General features: G+C 36.8%; 1 protein-coding gene across 5 annotated transcripts in view; it reads left to right on the forward strand.

Moving 5' to 3' along the window:
- The first annotated feature begins 872 nt into the window (after nt 1-872).
- The window catches only part of LOC105249853 (cysteine-rich motor neuron 1 protein), a 254,936-nt gene continuing 237,421 nt past the window's right edge, over nt 873-18,387 (forward strand). Inside the window, exons 1-4 of one of the 5 annotated variants that reach the window (XM_025409056.1) lie at nt 873-1,285; nt 1,505-1,841; nt 2,864-3,373; nt 9,477-9,619. In XM_025409056.1, coding sequence (XP_025264841.1) covers nt 3,228-3,373; nt 9,477-9,619 — 289 coding nt within the window. In that variant the 5' untranslated portion in view covers nt 873-1,285; nt 1,505-1,841; nt 2,864-3,227. Of the gene's footprint in view, nt 1,286-1,504; nt 1,842-2,722; nt 3,374-9,476; nt 9,620-18,387 lie in introns of those variants that run through there. The other 4 variants (XM_025409057.1, XM_025409058.1, XM_025409059.1 and 1 more) reach the window with 4 other exon arrangements.

The following is an 18,387-nucleotide window of genomic DNA, read 5'->3' on the forward strand; positions in this document are numbered from 1 at the left end:
CATTCTCGGGATATTGTTATTTTTTTCTTGTTAGATATCTTTAAAAATCGCTTACAAATTATATTACAAGTATAATTTGAAATAATATCTAAAGAAATACACGCAATAATAATTTAAATAATAATATAATATCAATTTTTCATTTTTATAAGTAGAAATTATAATCTAATATTTTTTTTTGTATCTCTGCGTCATTTGTAATATATAATTAAAATAATATTTATTTGTAATGCAATTGTATTGCAATATAATAGAAATTGTAATATAATATTATATTATCATAATATATAATTAATAGTATTAGCTAATAATTTTTGTCATTGCATTGTATTTGTATATAACTTATAATTACAAATTAAATAGAGATCCATAAATGTATTATTACACATATAGAGATTACAATTAGTTATTAGATTATAATTTTCATTCATATAAAGATAAAAGATTATTACTGTATGTTTTAAAATCATTGTTGCGTGTAAATTTTTAAACATTTTCAAAACGGAATCATGAAAAAAGATATATTTGAGACATTTGAAAAAAAAAAATATTAATGCAGACCAATTGTTAGCTTTGCAATTGTTAATAGTTGCGACGCTATTGTTGCAACGTTCCGGTATGGTGTAACAACAATACCAACGGTACAATATAATGGACGGGTAAATCCGCGACACACAGCCGCACGGCGCGTTGTGTTAATTAACTCTTTACAACACCACCAATTAAAAATCATAAACTGGGCAGTCGGGGGAAGCTTACCTGCGACGTTAGAGCGCCGACGCGGGCCGCGCGTCGCGTCGCGTCGCGTCGCGGCGCCGCTTCGGAGACGCTGATCGTCGCCGCGGCATCGCCAGTGCACGTTCATCCCGAACGCGGAACGCATCGTGTATATTCCGTCGAAGCTTCGTTACCGAGTGCTCGATCGGGCGACCCTGTCGTGTACACGATGTCGCTACGACGTGCGTGACGAGGGCGGTCGCGATTCTATTATGCGAGCCAGCGTTCGAAAAGTTTTCGCGGAATGAATCTTGCCGTTCCTCGATGCCGGCAATTCTCGTTCGTTTTCCTTTCCTTTGACACTGCTGGAGTAGCCTTCCGCTGACGCGCCACCTTGCTTCCGAATTATTCCGATTGTTTATACCAATCCCGAGTCTGTCAGCGCGCGAAGCTTTCTGCGCGAATATCGGACGCAAGCTTGCGTCAACGAGTGATTCTCGAGGCGCAACTGCTCCGATATATGCTGGCTGCTATCTCTTTCGATCTGTAACGCAGTTCTGTAAGACAGGTGATACGCTATCTCTTTAAAAGTGTGATAGCTTCGTCATAGATTTAATTAACACGAGCTCCTGGATGTACGAACGAACGAATGAATGAATAAACTAATGAATGTCACTTCGATACGGTTCTCAAAGAGAGCTTAAAGGAATTCGAGTCTGTCAAACTGGAATTTTCTTCGCAAAGTTTCCATTTCTTCGCACTTGTTGCTATTAAAATTCAATTTTAGGAATTTTCAACCGGAAGAGGAGGTCTCGTGGCATCTTCCTCAGATGCAAAACGGAATACCTGGCAAGCAACTTTGAATAATACCTCATATTCGCGTTCAATCGCGTAGTCCTATGCGATTTTCGCTCGTCTTCGATATATCCGTAAAAAAAAAAACATATAACACTACATATGATAGGCGTGTGCCCTCCATGCATTAACGCAGTTCAAGGTATTTCGCGGTTTCATCAGTGCAATATCTAGCATGCACCTGCATTGCGTTTTACACAGCAATGCGGATGTTCGGGGCATCTCCCTGCCAGGATACATGTAATTTGGGCACGTCGCAAGTTTAACTGGTACTCGACAACTTTTTGATGTATCCCATATCACGGCGCTATCCTCTGGGATAAACTATCCACGGTTGATACATGCACATTTCCCAGTACATCATTATAGTATCATGTATAGTTCTTGGACGAATTATTCTCCGTCCAAGAGTCGGTCGGGATGTTTACGTATCTCGTTTGAACGTCATCAAAGAGACTTGACTACGTGTTTTCATCACGGAAATTATTTTATTTACCATAGACATCAAAGTTAGAGAATATATAGCATACGTTTGTAATATTCTGCTTATATATATGTTTGTGTGTGTATGTATGCTATATACATATATACTTCCTATGACTCTAATATATTTTCTCTCTCTTTTTCTATTAAATATATATCTTACTAAGACAATTCTTATTAAATTATAAATATAAAGGCAATAACAACTGAGCCAAGATGAACGTAGCAAAAATATTTATTTTTGCGCAGTTGTTATTGCCTTTATATTTATAATTTAATTTGATTGTTATCTTCAACCACTTTCTTTATAATTTTAACAATTCTTATTATATAAATATATTTGCTCTAATTATATGCCTCATTTGGCACTTATGACTTTGCAAGACTTTCTCATTAAAAAATGAAAAATGTCTTGAGTAAACATCTGAGTTATCTCTAACTTTAACAATACAAAGCTATTTATATTCTCTTCGTTCGTTTATAAAGCGCATCACGATCTTTGATCCGTGTTGTTTGTGAACATTTTATTTCCATATACAATATGAAAATTGGAATTAATTTTCATCGTCCGACACAACGCTAATTGCTTAATACTAAACAATTTACTGCAAAATTGCAAACACATCAAATGTTTTTGTTTTATTATCTCTTTCTTTTATTTGCACAGTTTAATCTCCCCTGAGTCCTGAACATACAATTATTAACGGCGGATATTTTCGACGAGATTTACCCTCGCCAGCGCGATTGTTATCCTTTTCATTCGCGGACGATTATTCCGCCCGCAAAATGAACGTACGCGATATTTCAGCGAGCGCTGCAAGCGATAAAATGTAGATCGACATATCCTCCTTTACATTCCCCGGGACATTATTCAGCGGCTGCGGGCCGATCACGTGCGTCTCCTCGTGACTGCTTCCTCTCCCATCGCCGGTGAACATCTTATCGCACGCGTGTGACAAATCGACAATCGAACGAGTTCGTGCCGTCAAACGTAAAGTGAACTTGAGCGCGATGGACATCCTCGCTTCGTTAGACTTGTAATTGTGCGGTCACCGAGATACTATAAGAGGATATTGTAAGATATTATAAGATAGAGGAGAGAGATACCTGGAGAAAGGAGAGGACAGAGGAAAACCGCCGACAGGACGGCCGTCGAGAGGGACAAGAGCAAAATGAGGGCTCCGTTGCTCCTCTTGGGTGGCATTGTTGTACTGTCGCTCGCGGTGGCGAGAGCCCTCTCGTGTGTGTGCTCGCCGCTGGAGTGCGACATTCTCACCGACGAAGACTGCCCCGGAGGCCTCACCTGGGATCCCTGCAGGTACAGAAAGCTGCGTTTACCTTCGGCACCGCCCGATGGGAACTAACTCGAAGCGAGGCAGCTCGATACCGGAGCTTCTCGGAATGTGGCCATTTGTGCGCGCTTTCCCTATTCCTGCGGAAAAATCTTTACTCTAGGCAGGATATCACGGCGGAAACATGAGTTTAATATCTCCACCCGGCAATTTTGCACAGGTCTATTTGCAATATGCGGGCAAGCTAGGCGCGGTACAAAATTTATCGTCGCGGAGGGTGTTTTAATAAACTTTAGGAACCTTTCTCTTTTCCTTCCAAGGGGAAAAACGAACGCACATATAAAATATATAAAATTGTATTGTGTAATTCGCATAATATTTGCATAATAATTGCCGCTGCATCTTCCTCACCGCAAAGATATCCCTTGTGCCGCGCGTAAGCGTAATTTTCAATTCGCCTCTCTAAAGCCCGTAGTCTTTGTGTTCCTCCGTCGTAACGGTTCTGTTCTAGCTACGCGTTGTAATTAGTTCCGAGTATAGCGAGCAATTAAAACACACGGCTACAATAAGGCCCGCTACCTGCGTTTTTTTTTTCTCTCCGGGCAACAAAAAAGTGCCGTCCTTTGTTGTTCATCCACCTTTGTGCACCGCCTGCGCGAATTACGTTTTCGCGTTAGCGAATCATTTGTGGAAAAATCGCGTGAGAGGGGAATAGGGAGAGGGAAGGAACACGGGCGAATAAACCGTACACACGTCGGGAAAGGAATCGGGCGCGTTTAAAAAGCGGCACAGTCTCAATTCGAAATATTCTGTTACGCGATAACGTTTATCATCGACATGTTAGAAATCTATGTGGTCGACATATTGCGAGATCTATGCCCTTGGGTCTATTTTCGCCCGTCCACGTATACAGATGTGCAGACGATTGTTACAACACTTTGTACACGTACACGTCCGTTGTTCATATACCGTAAAATTCGAACAGAGGATGAGTGTGCACCTGAGTTTCAGATATGTAAGCGCGCTGTGTTTTATGGCTCGTACAAACAACATGATGCAAAACAGGTCATCCGCGCTTGTAAATGCTGTGCGTTAAGAATAATATATAACGAAGTTAATAAATAACGAGACGCGCGAGAGAGAGATTAAAAAAATTCTGCATTCGAGGAAATAACTTGCACCAACATCGTAAAGCTATTTAGTTATCGTTGCACGCTGAGTTTTCTCGTAGCATTTTATCTTGCATTCATTTCATGAATTATCTACTTGCGAAAGAAATATAACGTTATAACATCTTGTTAATTATTATTATGGAAGTCGCGTTTATGCAGGCGTAAAATATACACGATGCATCGCATGATAATATTATATGATGAAGCGTGTTGAAAACCGCAATCTCTTATATAATATTATCGCCTTTTTGACGTAAGAGCGAGATAATGCATAGGTACATCTTCTTTAATAAATATTTACGTAAATAGTAGCAAGAAATAAATTTTGTTTCGCGCGAAGACGATCGATAAAGCGCAGATCGATAGCGACTTCATTTGAGGCTGCGATACAATGAATTATAAAATTAGATTGATGCGCGGTGAATATTTATGTAAAATAAAGAGAGAAAAATACGCGTTTGTTATTACTAATAAACAAACTTTGAATTATTTGCTAATAAAGTGTAAGTATAAAGTGTACTAGATTTCTTCCTAAATATTCGAATGTGTGTATCGTATATATGAGCATAAATGCATGTATATAAAATTTAATTCTCACATCTGGTGTGATCAAATATTCTTAAGTTCTTTCAAATATTTTACTTATGTATACTAAAGCTGTCGCACGTGTCGTAAAAATGATAATATCTTTATACAGAGATATCCATGTAGGTCAGTCTTGATTATAGATATCTCTTAGATATTTAGGAGGCAGCTTCGATAGCTCAATGACTTCAGTCAGTTCGGCCAGGTATATTACACAATAGGCAATTAGAAAGCCTTTCATCTTGCCTATATTTATGAGTTGGGTGGTGACGTGGATAAGACAGCTCTTTAAATCGTCGTAGCCCTTCGCGGCTGTTCGAAGCGTTAGAAATGTGCGGGGATCGAGATTCTTCCTTTTCTCCTTTTCTTTCGATTCTTTACGATCAAGAAAGTTACTCGTAAGATGAACAATTTCAACGTAATTGCTTTTCAAGTGCGAGACAAAGATTGATGCCCGTGCGGGAATCGAATAAGAATCGCGTCGGCGATCGAGAACCGTGAATTGAGATCAAGCCGTGAATTATGCGTTAGATTAGATCTTTGAATAAGAGACGCGAACGCGTTTCGCCGAGGAGGAGACCTGGATATACTTATAATATCGATAACTATTTCCTTACGGTTCTCTTAGAGCGGACGGTTTACTTGCACGGTCGCGAAAGAGGATTCTTGACGAAATTCATACGAGATCTCGAGAAATCTTCATCCGCAATCCGACGCTTATCTGCCAAACGTTCGTTTCGTTTCTCAAACTCTCTCTTTCTCTCTCTTTTTTGCATATCTAGCGTTATTTCGCTTTGCGCGCATTTCTACAGTATTTCAGCATATACACGATAATACAGTCACGCGCGCGTCGATACGTACGATATGCTGATTCGAAAATGTCGGAATTGAATTTCAAAGGGAAGCGACGCGCCCGTTCGCGGAAATAGAGAAAGAATTCTTTGGAGTATCTTCGGACAGTTATAGCATCTTTCCCGAGGGCCCTTTGCGAATTCAATAGGTGTAGCTAACGTTTATTGCGTGGAATTTCCGGAAGGAAAGTTTTTATACAGAGAGAAAGAGAGAGAGAGAGAGAGAGAGTCTCAGCGATTCAAGAGGAGGCAACGGCGACCGGCCATCGAGACGTTCGACGCGATACCGAAGGATAGGTCGGGTAGTTTCAATGACGGCGCGGTAGTTTGTGAAGGGAAAAGTTATACGCGTCGAGTTCTCCCGCACGTACGGCAAGAATATTGCTTTATGCAAATTTTTCCAGTATCCCGAAGAGACGTGTCGTCGCGGTAACAGGCAATAAATACCGTAGATCGTGTCGACGCGCCGGTGAATTGCTATGATCGTTAAAAACGCCATCGATATTACGCGTGATATTATTTCTTTTTTACGCGTGTCATTTTATTTATAAGTTTTACTTATAAGTTCATACGCGATATCGATGTGGCGATATAAAAGAGGGAGAGAGCGTGCCCCGTGCATTTTCGTGGACGCAACTGCATGATAGAGCTATCTATGCGTAACGCATTTCAATGTGAAATCTCTCCCGTTCCTCGTAAACTCTCAGTGAAACGTTAAACACCAGTTTCAGACCCTTTAGAATCGGAATCTCATCGCCTGTTGCCTCCCTTGCAGACCTCGATCGGTTCAATGCTGATCGGACTCGCAAATCTCATGAAATGTAATCTTATTGTCGACTCACGACGGAAAAGACCGCTTCGTTACTTGACTAAAATGAATTGCTGTAGAAATGTGTTTTTCCTTCTCACCTTTCCAATCTTATAAAGAAGAACTAGTCGCATTCTTGATTTTAAGTAAATCAAATAATACAGTTCTAATGCATTTTTTGTGACCTTTTTTAAAAGTGCTGTCATTGCCATTACTCGTTATGATATGTTAAGGAAATATTTTTTTCTGCATTCGAGTAACAACCCCTATATTTTTCCGTATTAGATATCGGAATTATGCATATATTTCAAATTTAGAATAAATAAGTGAATTATATATATATTTCAAATTTATAATAAATAAGTGAATTATACATATATTTCAAATTTATAACAGGTAAAAACATTTATACTTTTTCAATATTAAAAAAATTAAATTTTCAAGTCATCAAAGAAAAATTACATCATGTACATTTCCTTATATTTCGAAAACATTATTTTTGTAATTATTGTGTGAAACAAGAGTCTGTCTTTTTTTATTAGGCATTGCGATTGAATTTAAAATTTATGCTTGATAGAAACTGGTGCACAGTTGCATTCACGTTCTTCCATGAAATAATGACGGTATACGAAAGAACATGCGGAGCACGGAACGAAAATCCTACGTTCAGCGACGTATTGGGAATTTATCGGAAAATATTTAGCATGCAACACCATTATTGGCTGCGGCTGTTGCGAATTAGGAAACCAGTCGAAACAAATCACACTTTTTTTTGCCGTTTCGCAGAGACAGATGTATTAGCTGCGAGCGCTTCATTTTTCAAGTCCACTTCACTGACATTAATCAGCAAAAGGAACATGAGATGGATTTGCATTAAGTTTTTAAATAAAATAAAAAATATATTTTCTATAAATCAATCGCACATTCTTTAAAATATTATATAAACCAATTACGCTTACTTACGTCGATATAATGTGCAATTTTGCATTTTATCATCATATATTATCTCTTGGTTTTCTGATCTAGTTATATTACTTTCCTCCCCACGAGCTACATTCTTGTGTCATATAAGAATGCATAGAACTGAAAGGTATATTAAGAGAAGCAGATTGTTTCGCGGAAAAGCGACAACGAACATGGAAGGATCGCTCCTTTGTCCCCGCGCTACCGAGACAACGTAATAAAATTCTTGGTTGTAGTTGACAATTTTCCGCGAGATTATTTTCCGCGCGTTGCACCGCAGGCTGCGCCTTGAAATTCCTCCCATACTTTTTTTCCACCGCAACTTTGTAAGACTATGCTTCGCGCTGTTGAGCATGCTGCGCGTCAAAGTGATATGCATTCGCGTAATACGTAGAAGCTTCTCAATTTCTTACATCTCGATTCGAGCCGAATTTCCCCGAGATGAAAAGGCAAGCGAGAGTTTACACATCGGATTGTGAATTTTACAACGGTATATAAATGCTGTTCCAAAGTACAAGATTTTTATATAAATTTTCCAATAAATAAATGCGATGTAATTATGAACATTTTTTTTTTAAATATGTATTAATTATTTAATTAATATATCGCATTTAATTAATTACATATTATACTATATTAATTGAAGATAATTAACATTTTTCTTGTTTTTGCAGTTTATTTAGGAAGAATTTGAAGCGCTTACAAAATATTAAACCGCTAAAAAATTTCTGAGCCACGCATAAAGCTGATAATTACAGCTAATATTTATATAATATAAAACTATCTCGAACATTTTTCTCAACGCAAAAAATGTTTTACAGATATTTATAATATATTTATAATATATTTATAAAATCTGTTTTTTATAAAATCTGTTTCGTTTATATTTACACATTTTCTTTTACATTTACGCATATCCCGAAAAATTTTCCACTAAATTATTTCAAAATATTTTCATTTGCTGATAAATCTAATAATATGTGGCGTTACGTCATTTTGGAGCTAATGGATTCATGTCATTTTCTAACATTTGACCGTCGTGAAAAGGATTGTTTTTCATAGATAAAGTCGTACCTTCTCGTTTTGCGAGCGTAACAAAGATATAAGACCGTTATAAGAAACGCTTTATATCTTTAAAGCGTTTGTATCTTCTCGTCGCCCGCAGGATTTCTTACAAGGAAACAAATGGCCACATTCGAATCGAAGCTGGCTGCGATGCACATGTAGCCTCTTACTCGTTTCTATCTTAACGTTCTATAACGTCGGCAACAATTTTCCGCGCCATTCGCTTTTCGCTGATAAAAAAAGAAGAAACAACAGATTGAGAGGCCAGACATGCAAGAGCTGAATATATCTTCGATATATTTTGCCGGCGAGCGACAACAACAACGAGAAAGAAAGAGCTAATAATATCATGCGTAGAGATACTTTCCTCGTTCCTATTGTTAACACGTATAAAATATAAATTTTTATAGATATTAGAATAAAATTAAAGATCTTCCCAGATAACATTCCAATATATTGAAGATATGAAAGATATCGCGAAGATATGATCTTTCTACGACGCAAAAATGCAGCGTATGATACGCAGCTAATTATAACTTTCCACTCGAGTTATTTTATTGGCTTTAAGTTACCCATCGCGTAAACTAACTTGATTTGTATATCGAGCGTGTTGCGCATGGCTATATTTTTCTTATTTATATATGTATATATAAAACGATTAAGCGCAAGTTTTATGTGTTTACAGGTGTTGCAAAGTATGCGCGCGTGTCGAAGGCGAACCTTGCGGCGGTCTCTTCGGGTTTTCGGGCAGCTGCGCCGTCGGTCTGCAATGTGTGATCACGAATCTACTACCTCGCAGTCGAGAAATGGACGAGGGCGTGTGCACGAGTGAGTATTTACGTGAACCTTTTGATTTAAATTGAAATTTTTACGTCGCGAATCAAAAGAGAATCGGGGCCCTAGCATGGAAAATAAAATGTAATCACTTATGTGATAAGCTCGAGTGAGCGTTTCAAGTTCTTTCGAAAGATGCGATCACAATGTCGATAGAAATGCTAATAAAGACACCTTCAATGCGATACCATCCCTCTGCTGCACTTTCCCTTTAAAGCCATTAAAAAAATATGGGGAGAATTCTATTCTTTATTTTAAAATTAAATCACGTTATAAAAAACGACTAATATTTTTAATCTCATCACGTTTCTGTTAAATTTAAAATGCATTTTAAATATTTATATTTTTGCGAAATTCAAGAGATATTTATTTTTTTTAACGATGATAAAGCTAGTTTGATTATAATTCCTGGAATATATGCATGTAACGAGGATTACTCGTATATATCTCTCTGTATTATATTCGTTCTAAGTGTATAGAAATAATGCGGCAATTGTTTTGTCGTGAGTAAAATGCAACGCTATCCGCATTTAATAAGCGTAAAATCGACAATAAATCTTTATATAAAACATTTCTGTATAACGTGCATATGTTGATACGATTATATTGAGAGCGTTGTTTCAACTGTCCCTTTCGGTTTATACTCTGTGGAATTATACGCCATTCGCGGAGATAATTAGATAGCTTGGCATTAGAGAGGAACTAATCATGAATGATAAATGACAATTATACAGTTGATATTTATGAATTCATACTATTGGTATCTATATGATTTTTATTCGGATGACCGAACGATTTAACAACATATGAAAGCATTGATCAATTTTACGCATTAGCATACACTGTTTTGCATTGAATAATCGATAGTACAATCATAATAATAATGGATATCTAAAAATAAGAGATGCGCGCGCGTATTAAAAAATTATATATAAAATATTCTACATAAAATTGAAAAGTCACAAAAGAATATACATGTATATTAAAGTTCGCGACATCGAGTTTACAATTTTCTTTGAGAAAGAGAGAGAGAGAGTGCGGCATCTATTTTATCTTTTCCATTATACGGCAAGGTCAAGTAAGATCGAGGCCATTGGTTATCTAGAATAACGTTATGATAGAATCAATAAAATTATGCGCTGAAATAATTAGAAAATTCAATATTTATTTAACGGTTTTTATGCTATCTATATTATATTCTATACTAAAGTTGATGTTTGCATAGTAATATCAATTCAAAGTAAATTCCAAACTTTGAAATTCTGCGGTGTTAATATTCTGCAATGTGCAAACCATGCTTATAATTTATATGAAAGCAGCAGCAGTTGCATGAATAATGTTCTGCGCAGTGTTATATGCGTTTATGTATATATATGCGTGATATACAGAAGAGAATATTAAGACCGATCGGACACCTTAAGACACTTTAAATCGATGAAGTTGTTTTTATCCGTGCAATTTTTCTCCGCTTGCTCGAATTAAAAAAATATCACGGCGGTCGCGTGGTCACGGAGAAAAAGATTGCACTGTCGTAGTTTCTGAAACTCTACTGGTGAGACTCTCCAAATGGAAAAGTTAGTTTAGGCAAAGTCATGTTTGCGTGAATACATTACTTTTCACTTAGGAATTTTTTCGCCGCGCCTTGTACGTGCCAAGTATTGAACCTGTTTCTGCCCCGAGAATACTTGTTTATTGTCAGTATTCGTGTATGTGAATTTTTCCGACACGTGCGCAAGTCATTTAAAAAGATTTTTTTGTTATTCTAAATATTAGTTATAGGATAATCATAAAAGTCTGATATATGTACATTATCGATCACAAAAATATTTCCATTACCATAAAACTATGAGTAAATTAATTATGATAGTAATTTGTTGCGAATATTGTCTCTCTCTCTCTCTCTCTCTCTCTTCTTTTTCCTTCTTTTCTTACGATCTTTTTTGCTTTCTATAAATATCCGTAAAAAAATAATCAATATATTATAGTCAATTGACCAGGTTTTGTATCAGTAACTGGGAAAACTGATAAAACTGTTTCAATATACTGATTATTTTCCTTAAGAGTAGTAACAAATTAGCTTCCCTTCGTACATATGGCTGAAATAAATAAACACGTATAATAAATATAATACGCGTATAATAACACGTATAAATAACCACGTAAAGAATTTTAAAGCGAACGGTAATGTCAAGTCGCATTAAGAAATATTATCGTATCTCTCTCTTTCAGTTTTAAAACTAATGCATCATGCGTTTTGATGTATGCATTGATGCATACTATCTCCTCCTCTCTATCTGTCGTACAAAAAAATGAAAAATCTCAAAAATAAAAACTACATATTTTAACTTTAGAAACTTGGTACGATCGTTTATTTGTACGCGTTTGAAAGATGAATGCGATGAAACATCCGGTACTTTTTAAACAAGCTCTCTTTACATATTTAAAATTTTTTACATGGATTACTCGACAGCTCTTAGTTTTTACATTTCATTATACGTGAGAACTTGGATCGGACAATTTTTAACGATCCTTTGATCCGATTCGCGTATTATGGAATAATTAATTACAATTATTTCGAAAGAGGATGTCCGTTTTCATTTTCCGATTCATTGATTAATCGGCTCGCAGATGCGCGTTTCTTTAGGCGCGATCGTTACTCAGTTTCATCTCTCTTTCCTCACTCTTTTTTCCCGCTGGCTCGATGTCCTTTGGTTCTTTTGAAAAGTTTTTAACGCTTCGAATAGAATCGCGTTGGCGGATCTGAAAGTGAACGATCCCGCACCACTTGCGAATCTAATTGAGCGATTTTTGAACTTGTTATAACTCGGATTTTCCAAACTTTAGTCAAACGACGATTTCAAAGACTGGAAGAGGAACTAATTAAGGGCCACTGAGATTTGCAAAATACTTTTGCGAAAAATATTCTGCAATCTCAAAGATTGAACTTTTCAGTTTGCTAACTTTGTTCATGCTCTAAGAGCAATTGAACTATTGTTCAAATTCAAAGAAATTCAGAAATTTAAATATCAAGTCTCTTGGAAAATTTGATCAAGTAATTATGCAAATAGGTTAGAATAAATAATCGCGTAATTACGGTACACTAATCTCATATCAATATAAATATAAGAACATTATATAATATAACAGAAATATATTATAATATACAATAATATATAAAAATTAATAGTAAAGTAAAATTTTTAATATCGCAATTTTACAATTATAGTTTATTTCTGAGTCGATTAATATCATTTTTATCCGCCGGAAGATACAATAACTGTATACAATTCTATATTATTGATCACAAATTCTACGTGTAGTGTTTTTATTTGTCATGATATTTCAAAACGACTGCAATAATGGTCAGAAATGAAAAAGAGAGGAAGAAAGAGAAACTCCCAAAAGGAAATGCTATGATGCGAGTACAATTTCGGATTTTATTAACAGACTCGAGCGCGTTGGGGTGCTGTTTCCCGATGGCGATGTGCCAATTCGGCCACGCGCAACAATCATACGAATTTTCGCTCGGCCAGGACGATCCGTCGATGATCCTTTAAACTGATGGGCAGAAATGCGAAATCGTCAATATTTGGCCTACATTAACAACGAACGGGATATATCTCTTTCGCGATGCGCTTTGCGATTTCGCGCCGCGCACGTCCGGCTCGCATTTCGAGCCGAAATACGACGACGTGCCTAGATTTATCGACCAGCATGGGAACAAGTGTGGCTGTTTAACGAAGGGGAGAGAGGAGAGGGAACGAGCCAGAGATTTGACTTGGAAATTTTCATGACTCATCTCGATTTCCAAAATTTCGAGCCACTGCTGCATCGCGTACAAACCCGTTTTTTTTTTTGCATCAAGTGATGAAGCTTTTGTTTCGCGTTAAAAGGGCGGGGGAGGCGATAGAGATAGACGCGGTGGATAATTCGTTTCGCAGAGTTTACGCTTCAATGATAGAGCTGACGCGTGAAAATGGATGCACTTGTTTCGAGAGTGATACTGCTGACATTTATGATACTTCACATTCAGTATTTTCATTGGATGCTACAATATATCGCTGCGAATTAATTATATTTGAAGCCTTCGCTCTCTTTGATGTGACATCGTTATTTGGATGGCTGCCGTATAAACGCTATCCACGTTCGTCGACTTTAATCATTTTAAATTGATTAAATTTCGAGAGAGAAGTCTCGTATCGTTATTCTATCAAGGGTGAAATATCTTCGTAATATTATCATAATTTATTTGAATATATAGACTCGATATGTTTCAATCATTGAAGACCGTTTATTTTGTAAAAAGCACACATAAATACAATTACGTTATATCGGCGATAGCTTTACTTTTCCATCCTTCACTTACTTATCCGTTCGGCAAATTTCGAAAGCAATTTGCGATAGTTCCTCGTAAGGCTATAGTCCTAATATATTTACCTCTATAACAGTTAATATGTACTATTAATATGACGTCGTTGTAGTACTTGATGGGCGTTCGCACAGAATCGGTACTGCAAAATTAGTTGCACTGTTCCCTTGTCTCAAAGCAGAGAAATTCTCCCTATTTCATGTGCAGAAAGATAATAAAGGGTCGCTTTACCGTTGCGGAACTCAAACTCGAAACTGTCTTCAACTCGACACTTCCGACGAACTTCGACACCGGCATTTTGGAGCGCTTCAATAATAACTGCTCCTGCACATTATCTTCTCATTATTATCTTGCAGCAGACGGTAATTGAGTTAACTCGATCCGATTTGCCTCTATGAGACATTTGTGTGTCTCGTTTTGATGCTCTCTTCCGTATTTCTTAATGAAAAGTTTTCCAATCTGTATTATATTTCAGCATCTTACTCTCATTATTAGTTTTGCTTCATTTAATTAAATGACGGAGAGAAAATTATGAATTCTAAAGAAATCAAGGTAATTACAAATTTTATAAATATTAATATCGCATTCTTATTTAGGTCATGTTATGAAATTTAATGCATGTCAGTCATGAGATCATGCAATGCGAATGAGGTCAAAGTTTTTCAACTTAAAAAGAGAGAATCAGAGATTCCGGCAAATTCTCTATTCTTATTTGGTTCTCTTACGAACAGGACATGCTTTCGCACTCAAATTTTGTTCACGTCGCGAGCTGCAGGGACCTGGTTTTAAGGACGAACTCGTGTACGTGTCTTTGGAAAATGAAATTGCTTTCGATTTCGCTCTCGCTTCTCGTGATTTCGCGCCGCGGAAATGGATTAGTCGACCTGCCAGCGAGTTCGCATGCAGCAAAATCGGCTTAAGTCGCGGCACGGACGGTTCGTTCGGCTGGAAATTGCTCCAGACTTTGCGGAATAAATGGCAGGTGAAAACGATGACCTGGGAACTGTGCATTTTCACTTACAATCTGTTATGCCGATATATTCTACGAAATCTGCATTTATATGATGTTGCGTTGTTTGCCTTATCACTTATTCATTAACCGATGATTTTTGAACCGACAATAGATGCTTGTGTGATACCTCAGTTGTATTATTTATATATAATAATGTAAAAGCAGATAGATGCTTTCTTCTAGAGTAATTATGTTTGAGTAATTACGCTTTTCTCTTTGGTAAAATCCAGATGTTTAATGTCAAAGTTGAACAAGTTTCATGGACTATTCAAGAGCCATTGCTTCATGGACTATTCAAGAGCCATTGCTCGGTTAATTATTTCAGATTAAATTTTTAAAATATAGCTTATTTTTGTATGTTTTTAATACGAATTATTTTTATGTGATAACAAAAATTTAATTTACGTATTTTTTATGTAATGTGTGATTTAATATAATTATAATATTACTATTTACATAATCATAAATAGATATATATAGTTATTTGCAATATTATTCATGATCTCTATCTAGATTTTTTCTGTTTATTTATCTTAACGCTTCAAATCATTTTCTCATGATTCATTTGACGGTGCAAAATGGATAAAGTAATCTATATTAATCTAATAATGGTAACAATAATGTTCATAACGTAAATCATTCATAACGAGTGAAATTCTCAGCTCTCTCCACTTCTCTTCATTACAATTGCCTGTTCTTTTCTTTATCTAAGAAATATAGAAACCTAGAAATTCTTTGACCAATTTGCAGCTGAAATTATTACATCAGACTATAATGCTATTGTAGCCAAATGAGCAACGAAATACTTCATTAAATTAACGTAATTTTCATGGTAGGAAAAAGATAAAGCGCCAACAAACAACGTGGAATGCGGGACAAAATAACTTTGTTGCTACACTCGTCGTATGCAGTTATCCATAAAAAGATTGAAGAAGCTCGGTTGATTCAATCGTGTTGCTCATTACAACGTGGCGCACCGAGCTAATTGACGTGAAACAGAAAAAACAGAAAAAAACGCTACCATTCGTTGTATGTACGTGTGTTGTATGCTCGTGCAGTCAGCGAATCAAACGGGCTACGGAATTTTAAAAACGATGTCAATCAGACTGGGTCGCCAAACTGTCGTCGAGTCAACAATTTTACAGTAACGAACGTTGATCGCAACAACGATTGGTGGCGATCGATTCCCTCGTGCATCGACAACACACTCATTTAGACGAGTATACATGCAGGCACGAAAAATATACTCAAGAAAGATAGAGAGAGACGGAACTGATTCGCTTTGATACATCACCCGTTCTTTCCTAGACCTTTCGCGCAGAAATGGACTCGGGTTGTACATTATCCAGACAAAGTTACGTGGCAAATCGTGGAGTGACTTTTCTGATTTCAAAGTATCGTGCGATAAAGCATCGCGGGCATAAAGGTTGCACGATTACGTGATTTCGATGGAAATGCATTGACGTCACTTTGAATACAAATCGATCCATCATGAATCGCGTTTGCACACGGAATGTATCAGAATCTTGGACGACCATGTCGTACACGATGTCTCGCAAAATGTTTACGATTCGTTTGTGAATTTTTGAAGTACTACATTTATACTATATCAACATTTATACTATATCAAATTAAGTTATGTATGCGAAAAAAGTCGAAAACTTGTGTCGACGGATTTTTAAGTTGCAAAGTAGTCATTCGTGGGTTTATAAATGAAAATATTTTCTGTTGTAGTAATTGAAATGTGAGCTTTAATAATACATGATATAGTCTGTGTATATTTACAATATTTTTCTTTTGTTTCGCGTGGCTTGAATTACGCAAAGTTATTACCCGCGCTATCATCACCGTAAAGCAAAATTAGTTTTGCACACACAAGCATCACGTGTCATACGAGGTGAAGAAAATCAAGAAATCAATAAAATCTACATAAAAAGAACACAGATTTATGATGCAATATTTCCATTTATTATGATTTAGATATTGAGAATAAAACGCTGTTAAATTAAAAAAAAGGAAAAACCTAGAAGAGATAGCAAAAGCGTGATCTCGCTATCGCGCAAGATCGAATTCGACGAGTAGATATTCCGAGAAAATTTTTAATCAATTTTCATCCATAATCGCATCTAAATTACCTCGAAAAGAGCTGTTCGCACACGTACGTAGACACCTACACGCACTTTCGTACACCTGCTCGACTTAAGTCGATGCATATGCACGGCTGCTGCGCGATGTTAGGAGTCAGGATGTTCAGTATTCATGGAACATCGTTGCTCGAACGTGGCGAGTTGGTAGGGTACAAATTAGTTTAGCCCCCTTCGCGTATTTGCGTTGCATCCCCGCCACGATAGCAACAGCAACAGTAGCAGCAGTAACAGGAGCGGCGTATAAAAATATTCATGTATCGAAAGCTTCCGCATCAGGTACACCGAGCGCGAACATCCCGAGCGCATCTTAACTCCGGATCCGACACCTTTTTTTCTTTCACGTTGCCTCGCTCGCGCGCGCGCTGAGAAGTTTTCGGATGTTCTGCGGCGCTTAGAAGAAAATTCGCCCTGGTGCTGGAACGAAGGCAAACGCGGCGACAGTTCTGCCAATATCACACCTGATGGTAGAGTTTGACAGGACTTTGCGTACATTTCTCTAACGCTTTCAGTGAATTTTAGAATGTGACATGATCGTTGTGCGCGCGCGAAAGAAAGAGAAAGAGGGAGAGAAAACGCAAATTCCATTTCTCGCAAACTATTTGCGAATATAATTCATTCATTTTCATTTGGCGCGCAGTGTTTTACTGAAAATTTGGCGCTGTCGGCAGTTAACAAATTACCGTAATATGTTGACTGCTTTGTATGCGAAACATACGAAGATATTAAATGCGATCCTCGCGAATATATGGAGGCACGCCATTTAATATGTATTCCGTAATTATCACGATCAAAAGTAGGTTATTTGACTTGCGTACGCATGTCGGATACATCCATTATACAATTGTAAATATGTCTAGCCGATCATTTGACATTCCGCATGAACAAGATTATTATGGAATATTTTCCGTGGGAACGATCACCCAAGTGTCATGTGCGAATGTCATAATGCGCACGCATTGAAAGAGACGTTGACAATATCCATTCGGTTAATACAGAATTTGTATTTGACGTGATTTCATAATTTTCATTCCGAATGGGATACGGAATATTGCTTGATTAGTCAATAATATCATTATTAGCTCGCGCAGCATTTAATTGATTAATACATTTTAATATTGTAAAAAGGATTAGAGAAATCTATCAATTAAATTCAATGCAATTAAATCAATTAAGAAATGAATCATCTTTAATTATACATTCCAGTGTGTTTCAATACTGTAACAAACGTAAATGA

This window comes from Camponotus floridanus, unplaced genomic scaffold, assembly GCF_003227725.1.
Source record: "Camponotus floridanus strain SB8 unplaced genomic scaffold, Cflo_v7.5 scaffold24, whole genome shotgun sequence".
Taxonomy (NCBI): Eukaryota; Metazoa; Arthropoda; class Insecta; order Hymenoptera; family Formicidae; genus Camponotus; species Camponotus floridanus.